Source organism: Neolamprologus brichardi, chromosome 6 (assembly GCF_056152115.1).
Source record: "Neolamprologus brichardi isolate AB-2024 chromosome 6, ASM5615211v1, whole genome shotgun sequence".
Taxonomy (NCBI): Eukaryota; Metazoa; Chordata; class Actinopteri; order Cichliformes; family Cichlidae; genus Neolamprologus; species Neolamprologus brichardi.
The window spans coordinates 23,073,485-23,091,855 of record NC_142109.1 but is presented as its reverse complement, the minus strand read 5'-3'; the positions used below and the strand labels follow the sequence as shown (position 1 = coordinate 23,091,855).

The 18,371-nt window shown below is 40.8% G+C and overlaps 1 protein-coding gene across 2 annotated transcripts in view; it reads right to left on the bottom strand.

Annotated features, from left to right (window-relative positions):
• prr36a (proline rich 36a) overlaps positions 1 to 18,140 on the bottom strand; it is a 30,507-nt gene extending 12,367 nt beyond the window's left edge. Inside the window, exons 1-3 of one of the 2 annotated variants that reach the window (XM_006787484.3) lie at positions 17,876 to 18,140; positions 2,362 to 3,060; positions 2,128 to 2,218 (exon numbers count right to left, since the gene is read on the bottom strand). In XM_006787484.3, coding sequence (XP_006787547.2) covers positions 2,128 to 2,218; positions 2,362 to 2,947 — 677 coding nt within the window. In that variant the 5' untranslated portion in view covers positions 2,948 to 3,060; positions 17,876 to 18,140. The remainder of the gene's footprint in view (positions 1 to 2,127; positions 2,219 to 2,361; positions 3,061 to 17,875) is intronic. The other variant, XM_035906270.2, reaches the window with a different exon arrangement.
• Positions 18,141 to 18,371: the final 231 nt, after the last annotated feature.

Below are 18,371 nucleotides of genomic sequence, written 5' to 3'. Positions count from 1 at the left end.
TTATTTAATAAATGCTCATAATTTATTTTTCAGTAATTTCTTCATGTACATCTACGCTGTATGTTAATAAAAGTGCCTGTGTGACATCTGGGACACAGCTTTGACTAAGAACTCTTTGTTCTTACTTTATTGCTTAAAAAAACAAAAAACAAAACCGAGATATATCATATAGAGCCATCCAGCTAAAAACATATCGACATGAATTTTGGGTCATATCGCCCAGCCCTAACTGCATCCTATTAATGTATAAATTAATGTATGACACAAAAATATAAACCTAAAAAGTTGTCAGCCCAGCCCTATTCAAGGCTTACGACTAATGCAGTCATGTCTCGCTGATGTTTGTGCCCGACTCTAGAAGAGAGCTAGCACAAACACCAAAGGAAATGCACACCACCACTAATTTGACACGCTACTGACTTTACCGTGTCACCCCCACCCCCTCCTCCAAAAAAAAGAAGAAAAAAAAAAGCCACCTGCTGCCGTTCTCCTGAAAGCAGAGTGCCTGATGCCAAGTCCCAGGAAACAATCACATAAGGATGATGCAGCAGTGTAATCAGACTCTGACACTTGAAATGCCTCATCTAATTAATTCAGAGGATCTGCTTCTTCATGTACACACCCTTCCACACTTGTATAGAGTAACAGAAAATAGTTCCAGCTATCTGGACAGACCACCTGGTGCCGCTTTGGATTTTTTTCCTTTTATAAAATGATCTTGGCCACTGGTTGGGGGAAAAAAAAAAAAAAAAAAAAAAAAAAAGAGAAGAGGATGAATAGCTGATTAACCAAAAACTACATCATCTTCTCTCTGGTCTGGGAGTTTGCACCATTTCTCTTTTTTATATCATTGTAAAACAAATATCACTGAGTTTTTAGACCTGTGATCTTAGATGGATTCAGCCACTGCATCTTTTGGAATAGTAATGCAAGGAGGAATCCGCTGCTTAAAAACACAGACAACATAGAGTATTAATAACTTAAATATTCAATCTCAGCAGCTAAAGCTTAATGAACTTCTGAGAATAAGGGATTTTTTAACAAAAAAACCCCATCTCTGAGCAAGTAATAAAATGATTTAGCATTATTCCTTTCCATCCTCAAGCCTAGTACAAATTTTTGCACCAGTTTCACAAATGGTACTGAAACTAGTGAGAGTTTATAAACAGGTATCTACAGCATGATAGTTACTTTCAGCCAAATAAGAACATAATGGGTCTTTGTTGCTTAAAGGAATGACAACGCAGCACATTATTCCTATATTCAATAAGAGGGCATTAAGAGGAAAGGCAAGGGGAGATCAAATCTAATCAAGCCTCTCCATACAGAACATCACATCCTGTAGAAAGATGCTGGATTGGTCTATTATGTCCAATTCTTTGTGAAGTATAACAAAAGAACTCTTCATTTGTGGATGTCTCACAAAATCAAAAACTTTGCAATGACTCGTTTCTCATGCTTGGGCTTTCAGGTAGCAATCGTTCTACACAGTACATAATAAATGCATAACAAAAGCTTACTAGTGGAAGTGACAGCGGTGACTGGGTCAACTGCTAAATTCTACAGCACACAAAAGGATCATTCGTGCTTTGTTTAGTCCAACTAGAGCGCTCTATCCAAGCCACCAACCCAGTATGAGAGGGGATTATGATCCAAGTCAACAGCTCTCTGCCCTGGGGAGGTGGGTCTGGTTTCTGCCAGGGGGGGGGGGGTCTGCCCATGACAAAGCAGTAGTTCTTCAGTATCACTGGTTCTGTTAAGGCCCTCTGTTTCAGGTTATTTCTGCTAACATGACTCACACACTTGAAGTGAAATTTGACTCAATAATGGGCCCAAAGACCACAATGAGCATCGTTCTTCACTGCTCCTTTTCAGGGCATTTAGATAAAGTCATCCTCTCATCCAGTTTGTAAGGGGATTACAAAACTCTCATGTCAGAGGGAGATCAGAGAAAATGAAGACATGTATGAAAGAAACAGAAGAGGATGGAGGAAGTAAGAGAGGAGTATCTGTTAGCACACTGCTGATAAAATAAAGGGGCTTTCCAACCACATCATTTTCACAGACTGTGCTACTAGACTTGTAAACTGCTGGAACCTGTTCCCAGTTTATGACAGATAGCCATACCTTGTGGTTTTTGATGCAGCAGCACCAGCAGCTTTAGCTGTGGTCAAAGCACTGGTTTTTGGAGCAGTAGAAGGGGCTCTGCTGGCAACAGCTAAAATGAGAAGGAAAAAAACAACAACAAACAAACAGAAAAGACAATGAGACGACACAGAAATCAGAACAAGACAGTTTATTCATCATACCTTATTTAGAGGACTGTTGAACCTTAAGCTGTCACAGCTCCTTAAGACTCACCTGTAGTTTTGGGTTTAGCTCCATTAACAGTCTCCGTTGCAAGTTTCTTCTTAGGTGTGCCATTCACTGATGGTTTGGTACCATTTGTTACTGTGGCAGCAGCAACAGAGGTAGTCCTGGCAGGTGCAGCAGACCTCTTGTCAGGCACTCTAGTTTGGTTCTTGGCTGTTGTGGAAACTGCTGATGTACCCAGTGGTCTTTTGGGTACAGCTCCTGCTAACGAAGAGGTTTTTACCGTAGATGTTGCTGCAGTCTTCTTGCCTGGAGCAGCAGAAACACCAGAGGCAGATCTGACATCATTCGCAGTGCGATTTGAGGCAGTACCAGGCCGTGAGCTGGAAGCCCCAGCAGAGGCCAAAAGCTTCGTTTGAGGCCCACCAGCTTTTGGTTTAACTTTGGCCTGCGCAGGCACTGGTTTGCCATTGGCCTTTGGAGCAGCTGTTAATGCAGTATCATTTGCTACATCATCTGCCTGTGATGGGGCTTGTTCAGTTATGTTTTCTTGTAATGAGGAAGGCTCTGTTACAGTAGCAGCTTCACCTTCACTGGGCTCTGTGGTTTCCATGCTAACCCCATCCGGTTTCATACCCTACTTCAGAAACGTGTGGATGCTGCTGGAGTCGATGCCGATATCTACGTCTACGGGCTCACACCTGTCCTGAATGGTCAGTTCCTCTTATCCTTAACAAGGATGTCCTGCTGAAAAAGAATACAAAAATGTGGGTTAACCTCCAAGCTCAGTTTTGACTACACTAAATGTACTTCAACTTAAAGCTGAATTAAACTATGCTGCAATATCATGGATTCACATGATAAACATGTCCCTGTCAGCCAAAGGAAACAGCAGTTATGGTAAGGGGCCTCAGTGGAATTTGGGAGAGTTTAAGAAATACAGGAAGCGAGCAGCCTGAGATGCCAGCAAATATTCTCACTAAAAATCACCCTCCACTAGAGTGACTACTCCATCAACTAATGTGGCACAACCATGACAATAATGCATCAATAATGGCCAACAATCTACTTAAACTAAAGGCAATTACCATTAAAATACCACAATAAAGAGAAAGTGAATTGCTTTAACTGTACATTTTAGGGAGGAAAAAAAACACCCAAAAACAAAAAAAAAAAAACCCAAACACACCACTGCTCCAAATTGCTTCCAGCAGCTTAAAACTCAGTGGTGGAAAAAAATAAAAATCTGTGGTTTGGAGAGCTGAAAACCAGGAAAGGGTTTCCTAGTTGTGAGGCCACAGGCGATGAGACGGTGGGAAACGAGCATCAAATAACCCATTTGTTGTCGATAGTTTTGTGTTGAACAGATGCAATGTAATACAAATATCATCCTATGATTGTTTAACAGATTTAGTGCAATAGCAAAAATGCAGACAGAAATTGTGGAAAATCAGAACTTGACATTAGTTAAAGAAGCTGTGGTGAAGAACTGGCAAAACGAAGCACGAGGGGCAATCTGGAGATTGCGTGCCAGTCGAGTTGCAGATCTTTAGCTTATTAACCATCAAATTTAATTTATATTGCTATGACGGGACAAAGCTGTTCCCAGATGCTTAATGGATTTATCCCCTCCCTCAATCATCCCTTTTACCCATAGGCCCGTGTCTTTGCCCTTTTGACCACAGAGCCCTCTACCAACCCCCTCCTAAACACTCATCTCCTGGTTTTCTATAGCTCCCTACCCACCCCCTTCTCTACTTCCCCTGCATTTAGATCTAGAACCAGTCAATTGCTATACAGATGGATAATCTAGCAAGCAGAAGTCCTGCATGGTACAGCAAACAAACTGGGCAAATGGATAAAGATGGACAGGAAAACCCCCCCAGCAAATATCTTCTAGAAAATGGTCAAGTAGTTAAATTAGGTAAACCAAGAGAGCAAAGCTGCTTTTCCACTATAGAAACTTAATGATCTGCATTTTATGGCAAATGCACTCTCATCTACTCTAAATATTTGTCCTAAACCCCTACAGATAAGCAAAAACATCTGACATAAACTAACAGTTCCAAAGAGCAAGAGTTTCCACAGACATCAGATTACTCAGTGCATTTATAAAGCCACACTGTGTACAACAGCAGGCACTACAGTAACTTTTTTTCCCCCCTGTCATTTTTTCAGAGATCCCAGACTTTTTTCTCCCACAGCAAGAAGGTTAAATATTTACTTTTCGATATCAAGTCTTAACAATAACTACTGATTCATGCCTCTAAATGCAAATTCATCACGGACTATTGGTTGGAAATTCTGGAAGAACTTGTTTGACTAGTCTGTTTAGAGTTTTTGGTGCCCCCACCACAACCCCCAAGGCTGCCGATAAAAGCTACAGAGTCCTTTTCTTTGTTACTTTTAAATAACTGACCCAACCCATTTGCTTTGCGAACTTCAGATTTTAATGGTTGTTTCAATCTACTCCATATGTTTCCTCCTCTGATTCTCGTTTTCCTTCTCAGCTGTATAAACAGTACATTTGTTTCAGTCATTATGCAAATGTACTGTTTATAAGATTGTGGAAACCTGCAGTCAGCTGAGACTGAAGGAGTCACTTGGATGAGTGACGAAACGTTTCTCCTACAAAACGCTACGTCCAGATGAACAGAATCCCTTTTGGGCAAGTAAAAGGTATCATCTGTGACCAGCTGACTCTTTGTGACGTAGCACAGACGGGAAGTGAAAAGATATACAAACTCCCAGCCGCACGGTCGTGCAGAGATAAGCGATGTCTTACAGCGAGGTTGCTCTGCAGAGCAACTTTTGGCAAATTCTGCTCTTTAAATTCTTTTTTTTTTTTTTTATTTAGAACTGCCGATTTTGTGTTCAAAATTCAGTTCACTGAAGAGCCATAATCCTCATGAGTGCAGCGTACCCTTTTCTAGTCAACATCACTCAATATGCCTGACATCTAGTACATTTTGCAGATTTTGTGATGAAAGCAAATGCCTGAAGGCTAACAGACTGCAGCAGTGCATTTGGCCAAAAGCAGGAGAGGAGAGTATTATTTAATGCAGTCATTACTTTATTAGACTGTTAGAGTGAGTGTGTCTAGACAGAGCAAGAACTCTGTAGTCCTTGTGGCATTTACATTGTACTGCAATAGAAATATGCGTCATTACATTTTATTTCGGACTTCTGTCTTCAAGCAGTTTAATTGCATCTGTCGTAACCCATCTCTCAGTCTCGCCCTCTGCGCATCCAGACGTTAGAAGTGGTGCATGACAAAATGGGTCACTTTTAATACTGTGTTAATACAAGCACATGGGGATTTAGCTGTGTTTAGAGCACGACAGAGGTTTGGGATGCATTGTGCAGACTGCTGGAGGTGATCTGTTGATAGAGATGCTGTCAACTGCAGATTTACACCAGACTGCTAATGATGCTGTAAATATGAAACATCAGAGACATAAATACACATGACAGACTGTATGCTTAGAAACTGTAGATAAATGGAAAAAAGCCAGTGAAGTAAAACAGGAAAATATTTCAGCTATTCAATGCACAGTTGTCCCCTACGCATTTCGTTGTAACTCATTCTATGCGTCACACAGCCGTGAGGATTGTGTCAATACATCTAATATTGTGCATTCTGGACTGCTAGCTGAAAAAGCAGTGCGTCAGACACTGGGCTATAAGACCTAGAACTGTACCCCACAGTTAAATCAAATTATTTAAGAAAAAGGATAAATCCATAATGCAAATGTGTTAGTGCTACATGAAACTGACCACATCAGTTTATTAATGTTGAGCTTTTACTTTATGATCCATGTCGATGCTGCATCGTCTTCAAAGTGAAGAATAAAAGAAAGTTAAGGCCTAAAAGCTGCAGCAGTATCGAGTGCACATCCGCCCCATCCACATTCCAGCTCTGACTTCCTCAAGACTCCTTGGGGCTACGCAACGACAGCTGGCTGCATGCATGTCCGTTTGTGTGCATGAGACGAGTAGCAGTGCAAGGGTCAAATGGAGAGTTATGAATGCGTGGGCTGTGTGTACATGCACAAAGATGCAGTGTATGAACGAGCAGAGGGTGCAGGTTCAAAGTGTGAGTGACATGAAAATATCAGTCGCCATTAATGAGACAGCCAGAAAAAAGTGAAAACCAGAATTTGCTGGCCTGCCTACATTCCTGCAATTCCACAGGCACACTTGATTCATCGCTGCATTCTTACTACAGCCACACCTTCAGAGATTGTTTTTCAAGCAAACGGAAGCTGCCGTAGTGAATTTGACCGTTGTTTCAGGCCTGGGAGTGTTCAGCACTAGAACGAAGTAGGGCCAAGTATACAAATGGGTTGACTGATCATTAACTTTCCTCAGGGTTGCGTTTGAGCAAGATGCATGTACGGCACAGGAAAAAACACAGGCGGTATTCAGTTCAAGTGAGAGCCCAAACGAGTGTGTAAAAGGGCAAACAGGAAGAGGGTGTTCGATTTCTGCACTCAAATTACAAGAAAAACAAATCAAGACATTTAATGGTGTTTGGGAAAGGCAGGGGTTTTCCTAACCTTGAGCTCAGGCTTCATCTTCATTAAAAGAAAAAAAACAAAATGAAGAAACCTACTCGCATTCACTCAATCCTACTGTACTCACCACTTCATAAACCTTTAGGATTTACAGAACGAGCCTTCAAACAAGAATCTAAAAGCAAATTCATGTTAAGTAGGTAGGAAAACTGAGTCCAAGTAAACGGGGGCTGTGTGTGTAAATCCATGCTTCTCTTGACCATACAAGGTAGTAGTGGTGTTTCTGCTTCATCACCAAGTCAGTGTTTCGTTCACAGAGAATGAAAAGGAAACCAATTGGCTCTTGGAAAACAAACGTCTTAACAGTTCAGTCTCTTTGCATTAAGCCACTCTCCCCATTCAGAACCACTGGATGCTGCACAATTACAAACCACTGGTGAGTCAATATACCTCCACTTAGGGGTGGGCGATATAAACGATATACGATAGAAACGATATAAATTTGGCCAACGATAGAGATTTTGACTATACCGCTCTACCGCGATAACGCATGTTGATGATGTCATCAAGCTGCGCCTGTTTTGGTCAAAAGCATCGCAGCGGCTACAACCATTATCATCTGCAAATTATACCGGACGACAGTCATAGCAAAGAGATGAAGCACTTTTGAAATATGGGGATAGCCAAAAACTGCGCTTCCTCCACTTCCGTGACATTGATTCATTAATGTTGAATTCTCTCGCAGCTGTTTTATTCCCATGTTGTTGCAGTATATTAATAACTAGGTAGCAGAGCTGTACGTTTTAATTAGTTTCAAAAATCTCTCAGTCAGAACTAGGTATGTCAGGTTTAGATGGAAACTAGCGAGCTAACTTCCTGTTAACTTGTAACTTCGTTGAATTTAATAAATCTGTTTTCATCGATGCCTGGATGTTAAACTTAATTGTTACACCTGGTAAAGCAGCGACGCTGATGATTTTATTAAAGATGAAAGAATTTAGACCGTTTTTAACTCTCAGTGTTTGTTTGACTTTGGGACCTGAAGCGGACGGAGTTTTGGACCCAGATTACTCCGCGAAGCTCCTTACTACGGCAGCCGTAATGCTCTGACAATCCATCAAGCAGTGCGGCACACCAAAGTTTTTAAGTGTGCCTTATAGTGTGGAAAATACATTATACAGAAGAAATAATATATCGCGATATATATCGTTACTGCATGTGCTTCAAATTATACCGCGATATGGATTTCAGGCCATATCGCCCAGCCCTACCGCCACTTATAATTTCCTGTCAAAATTTCTACATATCCAAGAAGGAAATTACTGCGACTTTCAGTAACAGGTAATGATTGGGTCATTATTAGTCACTTTAGACCCAATCTGCATTTCAATAAGCAAATGAGCTGTTTGGTAGTAGCTCTAGTTTTTAGTTTCTAGTCTAGTTCATTGGACCAAATTATGAGTTAGAAGACCATGGCTTCGTGCCGCTCAAGGAGTCCATATAAAGAGCAAAACAGAGATGTCATTTGCCACAATTCTCTCTTGAAACCATGGACTTTCTTAATATATGTGCTTTGTAAATGATAACCAACCATTAGAATATTAACTGTTGGCCTAGATATAAAAGCCACTGATCCACAGGCTAAGTCAGCAGACTGCCCAGTGGGTGTGTACAGCCAGACCTGGTCAGGCCGTCTGGCTGAATGCACTTGCAAAGAGTAATTCACTATCTGGGCTTGATGGCATAGATAATGGAAAATACATCCTGCTCCATGTTTTGTGAACAACCCTTCACTTGATCAAATTGATCCAAGATAATTAAATATTAAAAAAAAAAGGTGACAGCTCGTACCAAGTTATAAATAATCAGTAAACAGCAAGTCAGTGAAGGATGGGGCAGCTTGTCAGCTACTATCGGGGGCAGTGTAATACAGCGATTGGATTATTGACTTTATGTAGCTTTCTAGCAGTCACAAAGAGCCAGTGAGAAACTGTAGAAATTCCTTGCATCTGTCATAAATTAACTGTTAAGGCCAAAAATTTGCTATCGAAGACATTACCTCAAAGTAGATCTTTTGGGTGTGACCATTCGTGCATATTTTAAAGAAAAGGGTCTGTTATCTTATTTAACAGAATTCTATACATTTTCCGCTCATTTCCGCACTTCTGATAAACAAAACCTGTTACTTCACTAATCTTCCAAAACAGCTCAACACAATTCATTACCTCCTTGAGACATTTTTTCTGAGCTGTCATAATTTTTTGTAACCCACATGACCTGTTCTACCACAAAAGGTAAGCCACGGGGGGGGGGGGGAGGAGTTAGACTACATCCTCAAGTCTATCAATACAGATTCATAAAATGAAAACCAAAAACATTACATTTTGCATTATCAATGGTTCCAATATGCTGATTTTAGAACATCATTGAAATTCTCTTGATGCATGTAAGGCAGCACCACCTACACATGCTCCTCACTCTTTGAAGAAAACCCATCAAGACAACAAATGGCACTCAAGAACCTCGTTATCCGTTAACAAAGAACCACATTAACCTTGAGTGATCTTGCAGCTTCACTGGTTTCTTTTCATCTGTCCAAATAACTGAACCATGTGCTGGTGTTGACAAGCCCTACATCACAGCACCCAAGACTGCATTTGTACTGATGAATGTTTATCCAGACCAAGAAGTTGTTTCTGGACAAGTGTTTTGGTGAAGACCGATAGACAAGTGTTTGGAGTACTTCAGCAAAACATTCTGCACAGATTCCAAAAAAAAAAAAAAAAAAAAAAAAAAAAAAAAAAAAAAAAAAAAAAAAAAAAAGTGCTGACTGACAATATGTTCCAAAGAGATGTTCCTGGCAAAGAGAAAAAGAAAAACACTTTCATCACAAGAGTTGGACTAAATGTTAAGCATGCAGCTTAATCAATTCCATACAGGAGACTAACAGGTGCTAAGTGACTGTAAGCTTCTCAACACTGTCATTAGGAGCAGGTGGTTAAGTGAAGCTACAAGTTAAATGGACTTAGCCAGCTAGCCCTTAAGGGAGTGGCAATAAAACAAGATGGACTCCCAGCTATTGGCAGCGATGTGGTCTAAAGGACTGCAGAGAAGTGGGCTGCAATCTGTTCCAAACCTGGGAGGGTTTTCAAAAGCAAAAGCCAGGCTTTCCTGCTGGTATAAGGACAACCTGTCAATGGAACAAATAATAACAGCAATGAGGTAAAAATCTAAGTAGTGAGGAAAGTAATGGAAATATTTCTGTGCAATCGTATCTGATCTTCTTACATGTTCGTGTGCATAAATGAGTTTTACATCATTGCGCTATGAGGCGGGGGGGGGGGAGCATTCACACCCCATTGTGTGTACCCCCACTCAGGCTTGGTGCTAAGGAGAATGGGGGGGGGGGGGGGGGGTGCGCTCAGAGGATTAACTGGAACAGCGGGACAGAGGAGCAGCTGGCACTGAAACTTCACCTGTAAGACTAGGGACACTTGTGTGAAGCTACCCCATTCTTATATACTGAACCCACAGTGAAGCATTCAAATCTGCCATTGGTCAACCCTTACCGCACCAACTGGTTACTTACATTAGCACTACCAGAGTTTTTTCTAACGACTAAACGCAAACAAAATTAGTCTGCAAACAGTCTGCTACATTTAAAGAGAGATCATTTCTGACCCATTATTCAAAATGTATTCAAGTTTAAGTAAATTAAACACCACATTTTTAATCACACTCCTAGTAACTTTTCAAACACAATCACTCAAATTAAGTTTTTATTGCTGGTTGGAGCTGCCCTTGCCCACGAGTTAAATATTACCTTTCAAAATAGCATAGTCTCTAATCTATTACCCCACTCAAAGCAGGGGAAACTCCTGTGGGGGGCTTTGTTTCCAGTGTCCTATTCGCGCCTGGTTTACGGTCCAAAACAAGTTAAGCAAATGAATGAATCAAGCGGCGATTTACATTTCTATAGATGTCTTGGGCATTTATCCAATATATCTGTAAATGATGTTCATCGACTTGTCGATATTTTTTTCCCGCGCCTCAGAGCAAAAGAGAAAAGGGATTCAAATGTTATATTTCTCAGCTGTCCCTCGTTTATCGCGAGTGTTATGTTCTAAAAATAACCAGCGATAGGTGAAATCAAGTAGCCAATTTTATTTTTTGACGGTGCAAAATGTTTTGTGGACATACAGTACTGCACTTCAGAGTCACACTGCTAGCGATCAATGCAGCGATTCTGTACTGTACAGGAGAGACGTCACGGAGGAGATAGTCTGCAGCAATCAGGATGCAGGACACAATGTGATGTAAAAGAAAAAAAGAAAAAAAAAGCATGCAAACTTGCACTAAAAAAATCTGCGAAACAGCGAGGTGAAAGGTGAACCATGTTATAGTGAGGGACCGCTGTAATTTTGAAGGTAAGTCACAACATACCCTTTGTAAATACTAATGTACAGAAACCCTTACCAGCAATCATTCATTTTTTGTGTGGCTTTTTTTACGGTTTGTTAACATGCAGTGTACTTGACTAGCTGATATCCACATAATGGGGAACCATCTGGTTTGACTATTCTTCACCTGTAGTTTGAATGCTGAACATTTGCCTGTTTAAATCATAAGACCAGTCACTATACAGAGATGTGCTTCTGAATGTGGACGATGTGTCTTCTGCATGCAGTAATGCAGTTCTGCTTGTGCTGAGTGATGTAAACAACTGATCGATCTAAACTCTTTAAACGTCAAAGTTGATCATTAGATTTTTTATGACAACAGTGGTGAGTGTTCCCACCTTCTGCTCTTTGTAACTTAACGCGATCTTTCCGTTTTCGAGTTTTGGACATGATTTTGGAGTATATCTTCGCAGTAGCGATTGACCGCAAAGTAAAGCTACCAGAAATGTACAACCCCACATCCGGTCTCAAACCAGGAAGTTAGCATTTTCTCGTGCACAGGGTCAATACTACCTTGAGAGCAGTGTGTCATGACATTTGCAAATTCTGAATTAGTTTTGAAGACCACTAAATTGACAATAATTAGTTAACACAAAAAACCCTACACCTTTCAGGATTGTTTTTGTTTTTTAATGGGGTGCGGGCTGGAATCTAAATGTGCCTGTCTTTAAAGGACTTTATGTCAACTTCTGTTTAAATGTTCTATAGGTGATAAATAAAATATGTGACAGTCAACAAAAAAGGTTCATGTTTGAGATACATTTTTTCATTTTTAATAACTAACTAAACAAACAAATAACACAATTCAGTAGGCTATATACTGAACTTAGAGGAGAGAAACAAAGTATCGATCCTTTCACACTAGTATCATCCACTACCAATTCCAGTGTTGGTATTGATACTGTCAATATTTGGATCAATCTATAGAATTTAGCCCCATAAGAAACACATAGATAAAAGACAAATGCAGTTAAATGTAGTCCAAGGGAGATTGAAGAAATATGCCATTATGTTACAGGCCTGTGACATTTTCCACAACTTCAACTCAAAACAAGAGCCAATTAAGAGTTTCGATCGGAAATCGAGAATGGCTGGGCTGTAGAGAAGCCAGAGAGGACATCACTTTTGGCATATTAAATCAACTCAGTGGCTACTCCCTGTCCACCAGCCAACTGGTTATAGACAGGCAGATAGTCAATATAACACTGAAGAGCCCGCAGCCAGATCAGTTACGATCTCTGTGACCGGGCCGGGTAAGGTGAGGACAGATGGACACCGATCCCACACCTCGCCTACATGCTTCTGATAGCCACACCCCTGAACTGTCACACACATAACTAAATACACATTGGCAGACTTTCATGCACATGAAAGAGGCAAAGGATAATAAAAGATATACACAGCCAAACCAAAACAAACACACATTTTATTGTTGTTGTTGTGAACTTTCCTCCTTCTCTGGCAGTTATCTAGTTATCAATAGTTCTCAGTTTTCCTGTATGTAAAAAATAAAATAAAATAAACAACTGTGGTACCCAACAAAGATGTTTAACCCTTTCTTAGGGAAATCACCAGGATAAATGAGACTAGCCAAAAACACGATATGAATATAATATTATTTAGAAGTGCAGGATTAATTCAAACATAAAATAAATTTGTTTTTCATTGAAATGGTCACACATTTTACACAGTAAAATGGTAGACTTAAGGTAATACAGACCAACTGTGCTTACATACACAGTCATCTCCTAAAGGCTGATTCAGAGCCAGGAAACTCAATTCGTGCTTTAGTGGACATGAAGGCTGCATGTGTCAAAGAGGGGACAAGCTCTCAGGCATCATATTACTCATACAATACAAAAACTAATCTAGTTAAAACCGTTGGCATTTAGCCACACACAAACACAGGACTCATTGTTTACAGTTCTCTCATTACCTGTTCTTTGTAATGCTACAACAAACAAACCCAAATAAACTCTAATAACTTTTTCTTTTTCTTTTTTTTTTTTTTTTAAATACAGCCTATAAATGTAATTTTAAAACATCTTAAAAAAACATTTTTGCTGTATTCTACAACCACAAAATATCTGGTTTGAGGAAGGCATTCAAGGCTACCATAGTGAGCTAACAGACATATTCTAAAGTGCTGAAGTACTGTTTCAATAATTACAGTGCATTGAGACTGGCTTCACAGTTCCAGACAGAGTACCTAAAAAAAAAAAAAAAAATGCAGCGCCAGCATCCACTACTCTATGCTAATGGGCAGCAAAGTACCAGCCTCCAAACCACAGTGATGAGCATTACATCCTTACCATCCCACAGCTACAGAGAAAAACACAGGCAACAAGGGTGAAGGATGAAATAAAGTTTAACCCTTAAAGTCTTCCTAAACAGATCTAGTGGAGCAGGGTTCAAGCACACTGCTGGTAGCCTCACAACCCTGCACTCACAATTAATCCAGCTTTTTGACATTCATGCATGTAGAAACTGATGGAAACCAAAGCTGTGGTACCACTTTTTAGCCAACTTCAGCAACTAGCATAGTGCTACAGAAGAGGAGTCCGCATAAATCAACATGATAGAATTTACCATTTACTTTCAAATATCACGACTATAGCTTTCAACCAAACAAATGACATTTCATAGAAAGGTATTGAAATTATCTATTTCATAACATGTAAAATGAAGGCTAATAATGTGTTACTTAAAAGGCTATCTGGGAATGCCGAACCGGCTATGGATCGGCAAACTCTGCAGTGTTGTGGTAAAACTGACAAGAGTTAACTAATGTGACCTAGTGCAGAGGGGGAGAGTGTTACTGTAGGTGTGTGACCATCAGTTTAAAGATCATGCTCTTTTGTGCCAGTTAACATGTAACTCAATAGACTGTACAAGACAGCCAATCACAAGCCGGCTCACAAAGGAAACAAATCTATGAGAGCTTAAGAGCACAAATTCTGTGGTTGCTGAGGACTTTTTTTTGTCCCACAGTGCAAAAATCCCACTTCATCCCCTGGCTGCAAGTATTTTATTTTCAAAATTCCCATGAGTGGACTCTGAGCCACTCTAACATTATGCAAATCTGCTGGTGTCCAATCTACTAAACCGATTATGAGACAACTTTTAGGGGTTAAAAGTAAAAATTTATATATAAATAAAAAACAATTTAAATAGAAAATAAAACCCTAAAAGTGAGTTTCTTCCCAATGAGTTTATTATAAACGAATAAACCGCATGTAAAAGCTGATAACTCAGCAAAGCTCCCTTAAATATGAGCACTTTTGGCTCCATTTTTATTTAATAAAAATGGATAAAAATTACCACAATGCTTGACTAGAAAATGAGATGCTGTATCTGAACCCCTTTGGTTTCTCTCAGGATATTTGTCTTTTTGCAGCCATTTTTATCCATTTTGCTGCCTTTTGTTTGCAAATTTAATTGCATATCAAAGTCCCATAGTGTGAGCACTGAGCATCATTCTAATTACCTCACAACCACTCACGTTTGGTTTGTTGATATGGAGGTGGTTAACATCTAGCTATTGGGAATTTTTCATTCTAATCAGAATTTTTAAAAAGATCATCATATGAACTTTCCACCGGATCAGACATTAGTATAGTATGACAAAAGTGTGGATTGAATTTCCATGAGTGTGGGACTGATACGGACTCTGGTTACAAGATGTAACCAGCTCACTTCCAGGCAAATGCAAATACTCCATGCTGTGCAAGGGTAATGCGCTTTTCATTCATCTGCTCTGATTTTTGACATGACATAAGGTGACTGATGGACATGAGCTCTAATTTCTTTTAGAAATTAAAATGATTAATACAAGAATGAATTCACAGGGGCATTAATTCTCTATTGGTTAAACTTGCCTTCTTTTTAAATTTGCCAGTAAGTCTTTTTTTTGGACTACCTACAGCATCTTTTCAGAAGTTTCTTCCTGTTAAAAGGGACTTTTTTCTTCCCACAGTCGCCAAGTGCTTGCTCATAGTGGGCCATTGGATTGTTGGGGTTTCTTTCTAAAATTATAGTGCATTTACCTTCCAATATAAATGTCTTTAAGTGTCTGCTGTAGTGATTTAGCACTACATGAATAAACCTGAGTTGAACTGAATACGATTTGAACCCCTGACATCATATCCACTCAGAGCTGATGCACACATGATGAGCCAATGCAAAGCTGAATAAATAGCCAAAAATCAGGAATAATCCTATAGAATATCACTGCAGTTATCAAACTGAAAGTGAAACTTGAGACATAAAATTGCCACTTTTATTTACCCATCACCTCAAATAACAATCCCAGCACTGACAGTCTGTTAGTGTTGTAACAGTTATGTTAATACTGTTGCTGGTCCTTTACCTTTTTCCTGTCATAGAAAAGTCATAATAGGCAACATATTTGGAGTGTAGAGAATTGAATGTTAAAAAAAACTAAGTGCTGCAGCCACTGTTAGTGCTTTTGGGTTTTTTTTAGTTTTTTAATCCTTTCGCGTTTTTCCAACCAGACACAAACGCGACCAAGAATCCACCTGAAGGTGCCTCGTAGATGGCAAGGTTTGACAAGGAGGTATCTGAAGCATTCCACACAAAACAAAAGGACATGTTTGTTAATCAGTTACAGACTTGCTCCCTAGTGCACCGTACCCATTTACACAAGCCAGTCACACTAGATCTCTCAAACGCAGCCACCTGCATTTTTCGCACAGACCGTCATGCCTGAAATAAAACAACAACTGCAGTCTCCCCATTAGGCACCACTGCCCAGGCTCAGTCATAAAACAAGCCTTAAAGTTTACAAGCCAAGCATACCAGGGCTGAAGGATGTGCAGAGAACTTGAACTTGCAGCAAATGCTTAAATCAATTCCTCCGATTCAATGTAGTAGTTTGGGGGGTTTTTTTAAGTTCTTGTACTAATAATGTAAAAATGTTTCATTTGCTACTGATAGTTTGGATTTTAAAAAGAAGTTCATAATACTTGCACATTCCTGTTTATAAATCCCCCTTTATCCAGCCATTGAAGTTTAAGGTTACAGAAGGCACTGAAATGAAAAAACTATTTCAAGCCCTTCTTCTCGGTTGCTTTGACCTTTGGGAAGAGGAAGAGGAAACGGGGGTGCAGGCAGGGGAAGTGGCTGTACAGTATGAAGGGGAAAAAAAAACCCAATCAAACACAGCTGTGTCCAAGTTCACAGGCTGGCAAAATATGCAAGCCTTTTACTTAACTTTAAAGCTACACTCCATCATATGCTGCTAAAACAGTAGATATCTGATGCATCTTCATATGCTCGACATCTGTGACCAGGAAGTACACAAATACACCAGCCAAGTCACTCAAATTCAGTTAAAAGGTGACTGCATTTCTCCATTCGTTTCCGATGAGCCTTTTAAATGGGGCAGAAGTGCAGATTTTGCCAGATTCATCCTCTGAAGTAGGACACAGCAGCAGTAAACCTGTGATGACCGCCTAAGAGCTTAGCCAGACAGTCAGAATAAACAGAGAAGGGTGGGTGTCATGTGGCTGTGTCATCCACACCCTGTGTCACACCCAAGTGATGAAATGGGTTTGGGAGTAAGAAACACACACCCAAATGCAAGGGCCTGCATGTAAATAACATTTCTGAAGCCAGGGACAGTCACTGGTCCGGATTCCAAAAACCCTGCCACACCACACCCAGTCAAGCCCCAAAACACAGTGATTATGTAATGCAGACTCACAGCCAAAACCTGGAGGATAAACAGCATCGCTCTATCATTGAGATCTGCAGACGGTGCCTCTGATAGTCTGCCTTACTTACTGCTTTGCCAGGTGGAGAGTGAGATCACCCCATGTGCAGAGATGCAAATATGAAAACAGGCCTTGATGGTAATCTTGGAAAGAAACTACTAAGCTGGCAGTGCCAAGAAAACAAAAGGTGCACGGTGCTTAAAATGACTGGGGAACTTGAATTCGCATGAATGGCAAAGTAAGATTCTCAGATCAACGCCTAAAGATACACCATATGAGGAAAAGAAAACACAAGATGCCCACATATCCAACTTTGCAAGCCTGGTTCCAATTTTACCTCCCCAATAGTCTGGTTTAGAGTTTCTGGGTGATTTAAACGCCTCAAAGGCAGCTTTAATAACACCGATTAGCAGAGGGCCCCGTCGTTCTGCCTCGCAGAACAATAGCGTGTGTACGCCGGGGAGGCTGACGTGAAGCTGCTCAGTAAACTGAATCTGATGCCAACGGAGACCCTGTCAAACCGAGAACCTGGAGCACCGTACATCGGGATAAATTTCACCCCGAGACAGAACGGCACACCGGAACCACCGCCCAGCTCCGTGCTAACGTTTCACATCCATCATCCCATCAAGCTACACACCGACCACTCCACACCACAAAGAGGGCGTCTGGCTTCAAAACAAACGCTGCTTTCTTCATTTAAGAGATGCTAAAATAAAACAAAGAGGGTGAGCCCTTCTAGGCAGAACTGTATTTTTTTAATTTAGCAGAAAACTGTGCAAAGATGTAGCCTAACTCGAATGATGTCGCTCGCGGCAGAAACGTTACAGCGTAGTAAATTGTCCGTTACCTTTCAGCCGTCGTTAAGACTCCCGAGGAAACAAACAGTCGGCCCCTTTCGGCCCCGAAGACGACGCGAAACGCACTAAATATGCAGGCGAAGCCGTAAATTTTACTGAACTAACAATAGAGCCGCGCGTTCAGCGGCGGGCGTCCCTCCTCGTTTCCTTCCCTCCACGTTTGAGCAGCGGCAGGAGGCGACGGGCTGCTCCCCTTAATGAAGGACGGACCCGAAGGGGAGGAGTGGCGGAGGAGTCCGGCTGCAGACTGAAGGCGAAGCGTGGCGGTCATAAAAGAAAACGCAGACTAAATCCCACCGCCGGCCCAATCAAAGGCGCGAGCCCCGGCGGTTATGCAAAGCAGGAGTGACGTGGTGGTCAAACCGTGTCCCTGTGTGAGCGCGTGACTTTAAAATTGGAAATCAAGGCGGTCCGGGAGGAATTCAGTAGTGCTGTGTGATACTACAAATTTTGGTATCGATCCGATATCAAGTAAATACAGGGCCA